The sequence below is a fragment of the Anomaloglossus baeobatrachus genome, chromosome 4 (assembly GCF_048569485.1).
Source record: "Anomaloglossus baeobatrachus isolate aAnoBae1 chromosome 4, aAnoBae1.hap1, whole genome shotgun sequence".
In the NCBI taxonomy this organism is placed as follows: domain Eukaryota; kingdom Metazoa; phylum Chordata; class Amphibia; order Anura; family Aromobatidae; genus Anomaloglossus; species Anomaloglossus baeobatrachus.
Window position 1 is genome coordinate 5,128,947 of NC_134356.1, and position 15,890 is coordinate 5,144,836.

A 15,890-nucleotide genomic window follows, 5' to 3' on the forward strand; every position below is an offset into this window, starting at 1 on the left:
CGAGGCTGGCAGCGAGAATATCACCACAAACAGGCGGCGGCAGAGGAGCAAATACACCGCCTGCCAATCCACACTGTCCATAGGACCTAGCGCACTACAACTCCCAGCATTCTCTGATCCACTGGGTGTGATAGTCTGCACATCCTCAACCTCCTGGAATATGAGTAAAAGGCTGGACTGCGGTGAGGAGTGACACGGGGAGTATAGGAGAGCTGGGTGGGAATTCTCTATACTGTGGTGAGGAGTGACACGGGGAGTATAGGAGAGCTGGGTGGGAATTCTCTATACTGTGGAGAGGAGTGACACGGGGAGTATAGGAGAGCTGGGTGGGAATTCTCTATACTGTGGAGAGGGGTGACACGGGGGGTATAGGAGAGCTGGGTGGGAATTCTCTATACTGTGGAGAGGAGTGACACGGGGAGTATAGGAGAGCTGGGTGGGAATTCTCTATACTGTGGTGAGGAGTGACACGGGGAGTATAGGAGAGCTGGGTGGGAATTCTCTATACTGTGGAGAGGAGTGACACGGGGGGTATAGGAGAGCTGGGTGGGAATTCTCTATACTGCGGTGAGGAGTGACACGGGGAGTATAGGAGAGCTGGGTGGGAATTCTCTATACTGCGGTGAGGAGTGACACGGGGAGTATAGGAGAGCTGGGTGGGAATTCTCTATACTGCGGTGAGGAGTGACACGGGGAGTATAGGAGAGCTGGGTGGGAATTCTCTATACTGCGGTGAGGAGTGACACGGGGAGTATAGGAGAGCTGGGTGGGAATTCTCTATACTGTGGAGAGGAGTGACACGGGGAGTATAGGAGAGCTGGGTGGGAATTCTCTATACTGCGGTGAGGAGTGACACGGGGAGTATAGGAGAGCTGGGTGGGAATTCTCTATACTGCGGTGAGGAGTGACACGGGGAGTATAGGAGAGCTGGGTGGGAATTCTCTATACTGTGGTGAGGAGTGACACGGGGAGTATAGGAGAGCTGGGTGGGAATTCTCTATACTGCGGTGAGGAGTGACACGGGGAGTATAGGAGAGCTGGGTGGGAATTCTCTATACTGCGGTGAGGAGTGACACGGGGAGTATAGGAGAGCTGGGTGGGAATTCTCTATACTGTGGAGAGGAGTGACACGGGGGGTATAGGAGAGCTGGGTGGGAATTCTCTATACTGTGGTGAGGGGTGACATGGGGAGTATAGGAGAGCTGGGTGGGAATTCTCTATACTGTGGTGAGGAGTGACATGGGGGGTATAGGAGAGCTGGGTGGGAATTCTCTATACTGTGGTGAGGAGTGACACGGGGAGTATAGGAGAGCTGGGTGGGAATTCTCTATACTGTGGAGAGGAGTGACACGGGGGGTATAGGAGAGCTGGGTGGGAATTCTCTATACTGTGGTGAGGGGTGACACGGGGAGTATAGGAGAGCTGGGTGGGAATTCTCTATACTGTGGTGAGGAGTGACACGGGTAGTATAGGAGAGCTGGGTGGGAATTCTCTATACTGTGGAGAGGGGTGACACGGGGAGTATAGGAGAGCTGGGTGGGAATTCTCTATACTGTGGTGAGGAGTGACACGGGGAGTATAGGAGAGCTGGGTGGGAATTCTCTATACTGTGGTGAGGAGTGACACGGGGAGTATAGGAGAGCTGGGTGGGAATTCTCTATACTGCGGTGAGGAGTGACACGGGGAGTATAGGAGAGCTGGGTGGGAATTCAATATACTGTGGTGAGGAGTGACACGGGGAGTATAGGAGAGCTGGGTGGGAATCCTCTATACTGTGGTGAGGAGTGACACGGGGAGTATAGGAGAGCTGGGTGGGAATTCTCTATACTGTGGAGAGGAGTGACACGGGGAGTATAGGAGAGCTGGGTGGGAATTCTCTATACTGCAGAGAGGAGTGACACGGGGAGTATAGGAGAGCTGGGTGGGAATTCTCTATACTGTGGTAAGGAGTGACACGGGGGGTATAGGAGAGCTGGGTGGGAATTCTCTATACTGTGGTGAGGAGTGACACGGGGAGTATAGGAGAGCTGGGTGGGAATTCTCTATACTGTGGTGAGGAGTGACACGGGGAGTATAGGAGAGCTGGGTGGGAATTCTCTATACTGTGGAGAGGAGTGACACGGGGGGTATAGGAGAGCTGGGTGGGAATTCTCTATACTGCGGAGAGGAGTGACACGGGGAGTATAGGAGAGCTGGGTGGGAATTCTCTATACTGCGGAGAGGAGTGACACGGGGAGTATAGGAGAGCTGGGTGGGAATTCTCTATACTGTGGAGAGGAGTGACATGGGGAGTATAGGAGAGCTGGGTGGGAATTCTCTATACTGTGGTGAGGAGTGACACGGGGAGTATAGGAGAGCTGGGTGGGAATTCTCTATACTGTGGTGATTGAGTGACACGGGGGGTATAGGAGAGCTGGGTGGGAATTCTCTATACTGTGGTGAGGGGTGACACGGGGAGTATAGGAGAGCTGGGTGGGAATTCTCTATACTGCGGAGAGGAGTGACACGGGGAGTATAGGAGAGCTGGGTGGGAATTCTCTATACTGTGGAGAGGAGTGACACGGGGAGTATAGGAGAGCTGGGTGGGAATTCTCTATACTGTGGTGAGGAGTGACACGGGGAGTATAGGAGAGCTGGGTGGGAATTCTCTATACTGCAGAGAGGAGTGACACGGGGAGTATAGGAGAGCTGGGTGGGAATCCTCTATACTGTGGTGAGGAGTGACACGGGGAGTATAGGAGAGCTGGGTGGGAATTCTCTATACTGTGGTGAGGAGTGACACGGGGGGTATAGGAGAGCTGGGTGGGAATTCTCTATACTGTGGTGAGCAGTGAAACGGGGAGTATAGGAGAGCTGGGTGGGAATTCTCTATACTGTGGTGAGCAGTGAAACGGGGAGTATAGGAGAGCTGGGTGGGAATTCTCTATACTGTGGTGAGGAGTGACACGGGGAGTATAGGAGAGCTGGGTGGGAATTCTCTATACTGTGGAGAGGAGTGACACGGGGAGTATAGGAGAGCTGGGTGGGAATTCTCTATACTGTGGTGGGGAGTGACACGGGGAGTATAGGAGAGCTGGGTGGGAATTCTCTATACTGTGGTGGGGAGTGACACGGGGAGTATAGGAGAGCTGGGTGGGAATTCTCTATACTGTGGAGAGGAGTGACACGGGGAGTATAGGAGAGCTGGGTGGGAATTCTCTATACTGTGGAGAGGAGTGACACGGGGAGTATAGGAGAGCTGGGTGGGAATTCTCTATACTGTGGAGAGGAGTGACACGGGGAGTATAGGAGAGCTGGGTGGGAATTCTCTATACTGTGGTGAGGAGTGACACGGGGAGTATAGGAGAGCTGGGTGGGAATTCTCTATACTGCAGAGAGGAGTGACACGGGGAGTATAGGAGAGCTGGGTGGGAATTCTCTATACTGCGGAGAGGAGTGACACGGGGAGTATAGGAGAGCTGGGTGGGAATTCTCTATACTGTGGTGAGGAGTGACACGGGGAGTATAGGAGAGCTGGGTGGGAATTCTCTATACTGTGGTGAGGAGTGACACGGGGAGTATAGGAGAGCTGGGTGGGAATTCTCTATACTGCAGAGAGGTGTGACACGGGGGGTATAGGAGAGCTGGGTGGGAATTCTCTATACTGTGGTGAGGAGTGACACGGGGAGTATAGGAGAGCTGGGTGGGAATTCTCTATACTGTGGAGAGGAGTGACACGGGGAGTATAGGAGAGCTGGGTGGGAATTCTCTATACTGTGGTGAGGAGTGACACGGGGAGTATAGGAGAGCTGGGTGGGAATTCTCTATACTGTGGTGAGGAGTGACACGGGGAGTATAGGAGAGCTGGGTGGGAATTCTCTATACTGTGGAGAGGGGTGACACGGGGAGTATAGGAGAGCTGGGTGGGAATTCTCTATACTGTGGTGAGGGGTGACACGGGGAGTATAGGAGAGCTGGGTGGGAATTCTCTATACTGTGGTGAGGGGTGACACGGGGAGTATAGGAGAGCTGGGTGGGAATTCTCTATACTGTGGTGAGGGGTGACACGGGGAGTATAGGAGAGCTGGGTGGGAATCCTCTATACTGTGGTGAGGAGTGACACGGGGAGTATAGGAGAGCTGGGTGGGAATTCTCTATACTGTGGTGAGGAGTGACACGGGGAGTATAGGAGAGCTGGGTGGGAATTCTCTATATTGTGGAGAGGAGTGACACGGGGAGTATAGGAGAGCTGGGTGGGAATTCTCTATACTGTGGAGAGGGGTGACACGGGGAGTATAGGAGAGCTGGGTGGGAATTCTCTATACTGTGGTGAGGAGTGACACGGGGGGTATAGGAGAGCTGGGTGGGAATTCTCTATACTGTGGTGAGGAGTGACACGGGGAGTATAGGAGAGCTGGGTGGGAATTCTCTATACTGTGGAGAGGAGTGACACGGGGAGTATAGGAGAGCTGGGTGGGAATTCTCTATACTGTGGAGAGGAGTGACACGGGGAGTATAGGAGAGCTGGGTGGGAATTCTCTATACTGCAGAGAGGAGTGACACGGGGAGTATAGGAGAGCTGGGTGGGAATTCTCTATACTGTGGTGAGGAGTGACACGGGGAGTATAGGAGAGCTGGGTGGGAATTCTCTATACTGTGGAGAGGAGTGACACGGGGAGTATAGGAGAGCTGGGTGGGAATTCTCTATACTGCAGAGAGGAGTGACACGGGGAGTATAGGAGAGCTGGGTGGGAATTCTCTATACTGCAGAGAGGAGTGACACGGGGAGTATAGGAGAGCTGGGTGGGAATTCTCTATACTGTGGTGAGGGGTGACACGGGGAGTATAGGAGAGCTGGGTGGGAATTCTCTATACTGCAGAGAGGAGTGACACGGGGAGTATAGGAGAGCTGGGTGGGAATTCTCTATACTGTGGAGAGGAGTGACACGGGGAGTATAGGAGAGCTGGGTGGGAATTCTCTATACTGCGGTGAGGAGTGACACGGGGAGTATAGGAGAGCTGGGTGGGAATTCTCTATACTGTGGAGAGGAGTGACACGGGGGGTATAGGAGAGCTGGGTGGGAATTCTCTATACTGCGGTGAGGAGTGACACGGGGAGTATAGGAGAGCTGGGTGGGAATTCTCTATACTGCAGAGAGGGGTGACACGGGGGGTATAGGAGAGCTGGGTGGGAATTCTCTATACTGTGGTGAGGAGTGACACGGGGGGTATAGGAGAGCTGGGTGGGAATTCTCTATACTGTGGTGAGGAGTGACACGGGGAATATAGGAGAGCTGGGTGGGAATTCAATATACTGTGGAGAGGAGTGACACGGGGGGTATAGGAGAGCTGGGTGGGAATTCTCTATACTGTGGTGAGGAGTGACACGGGGAGTATAGGAGAGCTGGGTGGGAATTCTCTATACTGTGGTGAGGAGTGACACGGGGAGTATAGGAGAGCTGGGTGGGAATTCTCTATACTGTGGTGAGGAGTGACACGGGGGGTATAGGAGAGCTGGGTGGGAATTCTCTATACTGCGGTGAGGAGTGACACGGGGAGTATAGGAGAGCTGGGTGGGAATTCTCTATACTGTGGTGAGGAGTGACACGGGGAGTATAGGAGAGCTGGGTGGGAATTCTCTATACTGTGGTGAGGAGTGACACGGGGAGTATAGGAGAGCTGGGTGGGAATTCAATATACTGTGGAGAGGAGTGACACGGGGGGTATAGGAGAGCTGGGTGGGAATTCTCTATACTGTGGTGAGGAGTGACACGGGGAGTATAGGAGAGCTGGGTGGGAATTCTCTATACTGTGGTGAGGAGTGACACGGGGAGTATAGGAGAGCTGGGTGGGAATTCTCTATAGTGCAGAGAGGGGTGACACGGGGGGTATAGGAGAGCTGGGTGGGAATTCTCTATACTGTGGTGAGGAGTGACACGGGGGGTATAGGAGAGCTGGGTGGGAATTCTCTATACTGTGGTGAGGAGTGACACGGGGAGTATAGGAGAGCTGGGTTGGAATTCTCTATACTGTGGTGAGGAGTGACACGGGGAGTATAGGAGAGCTGGGTGGGAATTCTCTATAGTGCAGAGAGGGGTGACACGGGGGGTATAGGAGAGCTGGGTGGGAATTCTCTATACTGTGGTGAGGAGTGACACGGGGGGTATAGGAGAGCTGGGTGGGAATTCTCTGGGCTGCAGAGCTGACAATCATCCCTCGCTCAGGTGACTTCACAGCAGTTTTACATTTTAATTTTTTTCCTTTTCTTTCAGCAGAAATCCTGATTTTCCTTCATTTGTGCCCCAGATAATTAAAGCAATTATCCCTCCCCCGTGATAACGAGGGTAATTACGTCTCATTCTCCCGGATTTACAGGACGCCGCTTCCATTATATTCACCCCGTGCTTATATTATCGCATTAGGTGACATTAAACAAGCAAGATCATGATAAATATTATAGCGACCGCGAGACGCCGTGGTGACAATGTCGCGGCTGCCACCCCGAGATCCGGAGCGTGCAGAAATCCCAAGGACCCCGGAACGCAGGAATCCAGGGAGAAGAAGGGCCGAGAACACCACAGTAATAGTACCCAGCTCCCCGACAAAACATTCCCATGCTCGGAAAGCTGGGTGACAACCTGCACGGCTGCAACCGGAGCTCCGGAGAGGTTGTCAGACAGATATCGGTACTCTCGAGTGTCGGCTCTGCTGAGATACATAGGGATACAGATTATCCTATGCTATTCCTAGACAGACTAGCCGTTCCTGACTCTAGGAAAGCTGGGTGACAACCAACACGGCTGCAACCGGAGCTCCGGAGGGGTTGTCAGACAGATATCGGTACTCTCGAGTGTCCGCTCTGCTTAGATACATAGGGATACATATTATCCTCTGCCGTTCCTGACTCTAGGAAAGCTGGGTGATAACCAACACGGCTGCAACCGGAGCTCCGGAGGGGTTGTCATTCGGCTTTCCAGCCATGTTAGTGTCAGAAACGCAAACCAGACCACTGTGGACTACAACTCCCATGCTGCCCGGTCCTCCTGGCTGGATACAATGGTGGGGGGGACACAGAGACATTCGCCATCTCGCCGTTTGCTTTGTCCAAATGTCAGCGCGCTGCGGGGCCCCTTCTGGGCGGTGATCACAACGTCGGCGGTGGCTGAGCACAATCTGCCCCCGGGCAAAGCCTTTCCATGGCTTTAATGCCAACCCACATGGGCCGGGGGGCGGACGAGCGACCTAAATACTGCGCTGTGAAGAGCCGGATGGTCTGCCGCCTCCGTGAGCACAAGTCACCCAGTGACTACTCCCCTCATCCTCTCTCTGTGCAGCGGGTGGAGGCTTCTGTGGGGCGATGGCCGTCCTGGGAGTGTGCACTGTAATGCGCAGGTGGAGCAGACTTCAGCGCATTGGGAGACTCAGGTCACGTTTCGGATACAAATGTTGCGCTTTTGATGACAGAAGCTGCGGCGTCTTCGGCTCTTTCTATCCATCGTGCGCCGCTTTCTCTTGCGGACAGATGCACACGGGTCCGCATTGTGTTGTATGGAGCGGGTTAGCGGCAGCGAGGGTCTCCGGGGGAAGTGCCGGCGGCGGGGGGCAGCAAGGTGAGACTTCACCGGGAGAAGTATTGTGCCAAATCTCATTGTCATATTGTTTACAGGGGAAATGAAATGCAGCAGCTGCCGTCCGCTCCGCACCGCGCGCTCCGCTCGCCCGTATTACTGCCAATTAATCAGCGCCATTGTCGTGTCCTGATTAACAAACTATGGTCCGGGAAATGAGAACAATGGCAGGGAGGATTCACGGGCTCGGGGGACCCGGATCACTGATACCCCCAGAGCGCACCCTGGAGAACGGGCGACAGCGGCCGCAGCTGCCAAATTCAACATGGCGTCACCTCTGCCCATACGGAAGGGCCACAGGTCTCCGGCACGCAGAGCGGGGTCAGGGCCCCGGGGCCACATCTGGGGAAGTCAATCCGGGGTCTGGCTCCACGTTACATACACGGCGGAGGCGGACAGGTTCCCCAGATCCAGCGCCTCCTACAACGCGTCCACCGCCGGCCCCCCGGACACAACGTCTGCAGACACTGTGCGCTGACCATCTGTGCACGCAATATCAGAGGCTCATTCTCTAAGCTAAGCCCCTAACAGTAAAGGTCACCACCCCCGAGGAGCCCTACACACATACAAGGAGCGTTACCGGGGGCTTACCTGTACCTGCAGGGGTCCCCAGAGCCCTACACACATACAAGGAGCGTTATCGGGGGCTTACCTGTACCTGCAGGGGTCCCCAGAGCCCTACACACATACAAGGAGCGTTATCGGGGGCTTACCTGTACCTGCAGGGGTCCCCAGAGCCCTACACACATACAAGGAGCGTTATCGGGGGCTTACCTGTACCTGCAGGGGTCCCCAGAGCCCTACACACATACAAGGAGCGTTATCGGGGGCTTACCTGTACCTGCAGGGGTCCCCAGAGCCCTACACACATACAAGGAGCGTTATCAGGGGCTTACCTGTACCTGCAGGGGTCCCCAGAGCCCTACACACACACAAGGAGCGTTATTGGGGGGCTTACCTGTACCTGCAGGGGTCCCCAGAGCCCTATACACATACAAGGAGCGTTATCAGGGGCTTACCTGTACCTGCAGGGGTCCCCAGAGCCCTACACACACACAAGGAGCGTTATTGGGGGGCTTACCTGTACCTGCAGGGGTCCCCAGAGCCCTACACACACACAAGGAGCGTTATTGGGGGGCTTACCTGTACCTGCAGGGGTCCCCAGATCCCTACACACACACAAGGAGCGTTATTGGGGGGCTTATCTGTACCTGCAGGGGTCCCCAGAGCCCTACACACACACAAGGAGCGTTATTGGGGGGCTTACCTGTACCTGCAGGGGTCCCCAGAGCCCTACACACACACAAGGAGCGTTATTGGGGGGCTTACCTGTACCTGCAGGGGTCCCCAGATCCCTATACACATACAAGGAGCGTTATCGGGGGCTCAGCTGTACCTGCAGGGGTCCCCAGAGCCCTATACACATACAAGGAGCGTTATCAGGGGCTTACCTGTACCTGCAGGGGTCCCCAGATCCCTATACACACACAAGGAGCGTTATCGGGGGCTTACCTGTACCTGCAGGGGTCTCCAGATCCCTACACACATACAAGGAGCGTTATTGGGGGGCTTACCTGTACCTGCAGGGGTCCCCAGAGCCCTACACACATACAGGGAGCGTTATCAGGGGCTTACATGTACCTGCAGGGGTCCCCAGAGCCCTATACACATACAAGGAGCGTTATCGGGGGCTTACCTGTACCTGCAGGGGTCCCCAGAGCCCTATACACATACAAGGAGCGTTATCGGGGGCTTACCTGTACCTGCAGGGGTCCCCAGAGCCCTACACACATACAAGGAGCGTTATCGGGGGCTTACCTGTACCTGCAGGGGTCCCCAGAGCCCTATACACATACAAGGAGCATTATCGGGGGCTTACATGTACCTGCAGAGGTCCCCAGAGCCCTATACACATACAAGGAGCGTTATCAGGGGCTTACCTGTACCTGCAGGGGTCCCCAGAGCCCTATACACATACAAGGAGCGTTATCGGGGGCTTACCTGTACCTGCAGGGGTCCCCAGAGCCCTATACACATACAAGGAGCGTTATCAGGGGCTTACCTGTACCTGCAGGGGTCCCCAGAGCCCTACACACACACAAGGAGCGTTATTGGGGGGCTTACCTGTACCTGCAGGGGTCCCCAGAGCCCTACACACATACAAGGAGCGTTATCAGGGGCTTACCTGTACCTGCAGGGGTCCCCAGAGCCCTATACACATACAAGGAGCGTTATCGGGGGCTTACCTGTACCTGCAGGGGTCCCCAGAGCCCTATACACATACAGGGAGCATTATCGGGGGCTCACCTGTATCTGCAGGGTCCCCAGAGCCCTATACACATACAAGGAGCGTTATCGGGGGCTTACCTGTACCTGCAGGGGTCCCCAGAACCCTACACACATACAAGGAGCGTTATCGGGGGCTTACCTGTACCTGCAGGGGTCCCCAGAGCCCTATACACATACAAGGAGCATTATCGGGGGCTCACCTGTACCTGCAGGGGTCCCCAGAGCCCTATACACATACAAGGAGCATTATCGGGGGCTTACCTGTAGCTGCAGGGGTCCCCAGAGCCCTATACACATACAAGGAGCGTTATCGGGGGCTTACCTGTACCTGCAGGGGTCTCCAGAGCCCTATACACATACAAGGAGCGTTATCCTGGGCTTACCTGTACCTGCAGGGGTCCCCAGAGCCCTATACACATACAGGGAGCATTATCGGGGGCTCACCTGTACCTGCAGGGGTCTCCAGAGCCCTATACACATACAGGGAGCATTATCGGGGGCTCACCTGTACCTGCAGGGGTCCCCAGAGCCCTATGCACATACAAGGAGCATTATCGGGGGCTCACCTGTACCTGCAGGGGTCCCCAGAGCCCTATACACATACAAGGAGCATTATCGGGGGCTTACCTGTACCTGCAGGGGTCCCCAGAGCCCTATACACATACAAGGAGCGTTATCGGGGGCTTACCTGTACCTGCAGGGGTCCCCAGAGCCCTATACACATACAAGGAGCATTATCGGGGGCTTACCTGTACCTGCAGGGGTCCCCAGAGCCCTATACACATACAGGGAGCATTATCGGGGGCTCACCTGTACCTGCAGGGGTCTCCAGAGCCCTATACACATACAGGGAGCATTATCGGGGGCTCACCTGTACCTGCAGGGGTCCCCAGAGCCCTATGCACATACAAGGAGCATTATCGGGGGCTCACCTGTACCTGCAGGGGTCCCCAGAGCCCTATACACATACAAGGAGCATTATCGGGGGCTTACCTGTACCTGCAGGGGTCCCCAGAGCCCTATACACATACAAGGAGCGTTATCGGGGGCTTACCTGTACCTGCAGGGGTCCCCAGAGCCCTATACACATACAAGGAGCATTATCGGGGGCTCACCTGTACCTGCAGGGGTCCCCAGAGCCCTATACACATACAAGGAGCATTATCGGGGGCTCAGCTGTACCTACAGGGGTCCCCAGAGCCCTATACACATACAAGGAGCGTTATCAGGGGCTTACATGTACCTGCAGGGGTCCCCAGAGCCCTACACACACACAAGGAGCATTATCGGGGGCTTACCTGTACCTGCAGGGGTCCCCAGAGCCCTATACACATACAGGAGCGTTATCAGGGGCTTACATGTACCTGCAGGGGTCCCCAGAGCCCTACACACACACAAGGAGCGTTATTGGGGGGCTTATCTGTACCTGCAGGGGTCCCCAGAGCCTTACACACATACAAGGAGCGTTATTGGGGGGCTTACCTGTAGCTGCAGGGGTCCCAGGCCCGGGGTGGCGGCGGCAGCTGCGGCGGCTGCCATGGTGGTTGGAATAAGCTGTACAGGGTACGGGTCACCTGAAAAAGAGAGTGAGGGTCGTCAGCGGCTTTTATCTGCTCCGCAAGATCTGATCAAAGATGAACGAGAGCAAAATGCAGCAGCAAAGAAGAAACTGGGACCCCCTAACTGCAGCAAATGCAGGGGTCACATGGGGGGAGGGGTCTCTCCAGAATAAAGGGCTCACATGGGGGGGCCTCTCCAGAATACAGGGCTCACATGGGGGGGGGGTTCTCCAGAATGCAGGTATCACGGGTGGGTCTCTGCAGAATACAGGGCTCACATGGGGGGGGGGGGGTTTCTCCAGAATGCAAAGATCGAATGGGGGGGGAACTCTCCAGAATGCAGGGTGTGCGCGGGGGCCTGGGTGAGGGCGCGCCCAGGGTCGAGGATGCACTTACGTTCGCATGCATGCGCAGGGGCCTGGGTGAGGGCGCATCTAGGGCGAGGGTGCACGTACGTTGGCACGCATGCGCGGGGGCCTGGCTGAGGTCGTGTCTAGGGCGAGGGTGCACGTACGTTGGCACGCATGCGCGGGGGCCTGGGTGAGGGCACGTCTAGGGTCGAGAATGCACGTATGTTGGCACGCATGCGCAGGGGCCTGGCTGAGGGCGCGTCTAGGGCGAGGGTGCACGTACGTTGGCACGCATGCGCAGGGGCTTGGGTGAGGGCATTTCTAGGGTCTAGGGTGCACGTACATTCGCACGCATGCGCGGGGGCCTGGCTGAGGTCGCGTCCAGGGCGAGGGTGCACGTACGTTCGCACGCATGCGCGGAGGCCTGGGTGAGGGCACGTCTAGGGTCGAGAATGCACGTACGTTCGCACGCATGCGCAGGGGCTTGGGTGAGGGCGTTTCTAGGGTCTAGGGTGCACGTACATTCGCACGCATGCGCGGGGGCCTGGCTGAGGTCGCGTCCAGGGCGAGGGTGCACGTACGTTCGCACGCATGCGCGGGGGCCTGGGTGAGGGCACGTCTAGGGTCGAGGATGCACGTACGTTGGCACGCATGCGCAGGGGCCTGGCTGAGGGTGCGTCTAGGGCGAGGGTGCACGTACGTTCGCACGCATGCACGGGGGCGAGGGAGCGCACGCAGGGGTAACAATGATTGCCACGGATCTCTCGCCCATGACCTGATAACGAGACATCGGCTTAAAGCGACCTGACAACATATTTAAAGTCTTTCTGTGCAATTAATAAGGATCAGCGGAGCGCTGTGTGTTTGGCCGCTGATCTGATTATCTCTTTATCTCCGCACTCGGCTGATGATACAGAATAGATTATGACGGATAAAGGAGAAATTTGTTTCACTGAGCAAAAGTCATGAGGTCTTCCAGGAGAGCGACCACAGAGCCATGGCTAATGTCACCTCGGGAGGGGGATGTACACAGAGGAGGGGGCTGTATACACTGGGGAGGGGGCTGTATACACCGAGGAGGGGGCTGTATACACCGGGGAGGGGGCTGTATACACCGGGGAGGGGGCTGTATACACAGAGGAGGGGGCTGTATACACCGGGGAGGGGGCTGTATACACCGGGGAGGGGGCTGTATACACCGGGGAGGGGGCTCCATACACCGGGGAGGGGGCTCTATACACAGAGGAGGGGGCTCTATGCACCGGGGAGGGGGCTGTATACACTGGGGAGGGGGCTCTATACACAGAGGAGGGGGCTGTATACACAGAGGAGGGGGCTGTATACACAGAGGAGGGGGCTGTATACACCGGGGAGGGGGCTGTATACACCGAGGAGGGGGCTGTATACACCGGGGAGGGGGCTCCATACACCGGGGAGGGGGCTCCATACACCGGGGAGGGGGCTGTATACACAGAGGGGGGGCTGTATACACAGAGGAGGGGGCTGTATACACCGGGGAGGGGGCTCTATACACCGGGGAGGGGGCTCTATACACCGGGGAGGGGGCTCTATACACCGGGGAGGGGGCTCTATACACCGGGGAGGGGGCTCTATACACCGGGGAGGGGGCTCTATACACAGGGGAGGGGGCTCTATACACAGGGGAGGGGGCTCTATACACAGGGGAGGGGGCTCTATACACAGAGGGGGGGCTGTATACACAGAGGAGGGGGCTGTATACACCGGGGAGGGGGCTCTATACACCGGGGAGGGGGCTGTATACACCGGGGAGGGGGCTCTATACACCGGGGAGGGGGCTCTATACACCGGGGAGGGGGCTCTATACACCGGGGAGGGGGCTCTATACACAGAGGAGGGGGCTGTATACACCGGGGAGGGGGCTGTATACACCGGGGAGGGGGCTCTATACACAGAGGAGGGGGCTCTATACACAGAGGAGGGGGCTCTATACACAGAGGAGGGGGCTCTATACACAGAGGAGGGGGCTCTATACACAGAGGAGGGGGCTCTATACACAGAGGAGGGGGCTCTATACACCAGGGAGGGGGCTCTATACACCGGGGAGGGGGCTCTATACACCGGGGAGGGGGCTCTATACACCGGGGAGGGGGCTCTATACACCGGGGAGGGGGCTCTATACACTGGGGAGGGGGCTCTATACACCGGGGATGGGGCTCTATACACCGGGGAGGGGGCTCTATACACTGGGGAGGGGGCTCTATACACCGGGGATGGGGCTCTATACACCGAGGAGGGGGCTCTATACACCAGGGAGGGGGCTCTATACACCGGGGAGGGGGCTGTATACACAAGGGAGGGGGCTCTATACACCAGGGAGGTGAGCTGAGATTGTGCAAACCCTTTAAACATTCTCACGGGGTCTCTTAGGCGGCGTTCACACAGCAATATTCGCCCATTGGAGCGGATCCTGCAGGAATCCGCTGGAAAAACATTTCTGCAAACCCAAAATTCTTGTCTGTTTTGAAATAATAGATTCTGCAGGATCCGTTTCTTTTAACATTGGAGTCTATGGAGGACGGATCCGTTGCCTGATCACTATTTCAAATTGATCCAGTAAGAAAATCGCAGATCCCTCCCAAATGCAGGAAAAGCGCAGGATAAATAGGGATCAGGTAACAGATCCCTCCCAAATGCAGGAAAAGCACAGGATGAATAGTGATCAGGTAACGGATCCCTCACAAATGCAGGAAAAGCGCAGGATGAATAGTGATCAGGTAACAGATCCCTCACAAACGCAGGAAAAGCGCAGGATGAATAGTGATCAGGTAACAGATCCCTCACAAACGCAGGAAAAGCGCAGGATGAATAGTGATCAGGTAACAGATCCCTCCAAAATGCAGGAAAAGCGCAGGATGAATAGTGATCAGGTAACGGATCCCTCCAAAATGCAGGAAAAGCGCAGGATGAACAGTGATCAGGTAACAGATCCCTCACAAATGCAGGAAAAGCGCAGGATGAATAGTGATCAGGTAACAGATCCCTCCCAAATGCAGGAAAAGCGCAGGATGAATAGTGATCAGGTAACGGATGCCTCCAAAATGCAGGAAAAGCGCAGGATGAATAGTGATCAGGTAACAGATCCCTCACAAATGCAGGAAAAGCGCAGGATGAATAGTGATCAGGTAACAGATCCCTCCCAAATGCAGGAAAAGCGCAGGATGAATAGTGATCAGGTAACAGATCCCTCACAAATGCAGGAAAAGCGCAGGATGAACAGTGATCAGGTAACAGATCCCTCACAAATGCAGGAAAAGCGCAGGATGAACAGTGATCAGGTAACAGATCCCTCACAAATGCAGGAAAAGCGCAGGATGAACAGTGATCAGGTAACAGATCCCTCACAAATGAAGGATAAATAGTGATCATGTAACAGATCCCTCACAAATAAAGGATAAACAGTGATCAGGTAACGGATCCGTTCTCCATAGACTCCAATGATAAAAAAAACGGATCCTGCAAAAAAATATTTTTTCTCAAAATGGATAAAAAGTTGCATTTGCAGAACAGTGTGAGGAGTGTACGGCTGCCGGAGCCGGAGTAACAGATCACCACCGCCCTATATATATATACTGCTACTTACTGCACCCGGCCTTGTAGCTGAACCCCGGGGGGATGAGGAAGCCTTGCTGAGCCGCTGCTGCCGCCGCCAGCGTCCTCTGGTCCGGAGGGAACACGGGGATCATCAGGGGGGGCAGCTGACCCTGGACCTGGAGAAGACACGAGGGGAAACTGGTGAAATAGGACATAGGAGACCCCAAAACCCCACACATCACATCCGCCCAGTATATAGTATACAGCCAGCAGAATAGATCAGGTACTCCCACACACACGTGTAATATACAGCCCCCGGCATACAGGATACAGACAATACCCCGCATATAGACCGAGGTTTCTATATATAGCATGTATATGATGCTGTATATAATGTACAGTATATCCCGCGTATACTGCTGGGCGTTATCTATATAAGGTCCAACATGTATATAATATTCTGTATCCAATCTATATAGTATCAATCATGTATCCAGTATCTACAGTATATA

General features: G+C 55.3%; 1 protein-coding gene across 1 annotated transcript in view; it reads right to left on the minus strand.

Annotated features, from left to right (window-relative positions):
- The window catches only part of SOX5 (SRY-box transcription factor 5), a 70,449-nt gene extending 54,898 nt beyond the window's left edge, over positions 1 to 15,551 (minus strand). The window contains exons 1-2 of the mRNA XM_075342549.1: positions 15,428 to 15,551; positions 11,379 to 11,470 (exon numbers count right to left, since the gene is read on the minus strand). Of these exons, the coding sequence (XP_075198664.1) occupies positions 11,379 to 11,470; positions 15,428 to 15,530 (195 nt within the window). The 5' untranslated portion in view covers positions 15,531 to 15,551. The remainder of the gene's footprint in view (positions 1 to 11,378; positions 11,471 to 15,427) is intronic.
- Between the last annotated feature and the right edge of the window lie 339 nt (positions 15,552 to 15,890).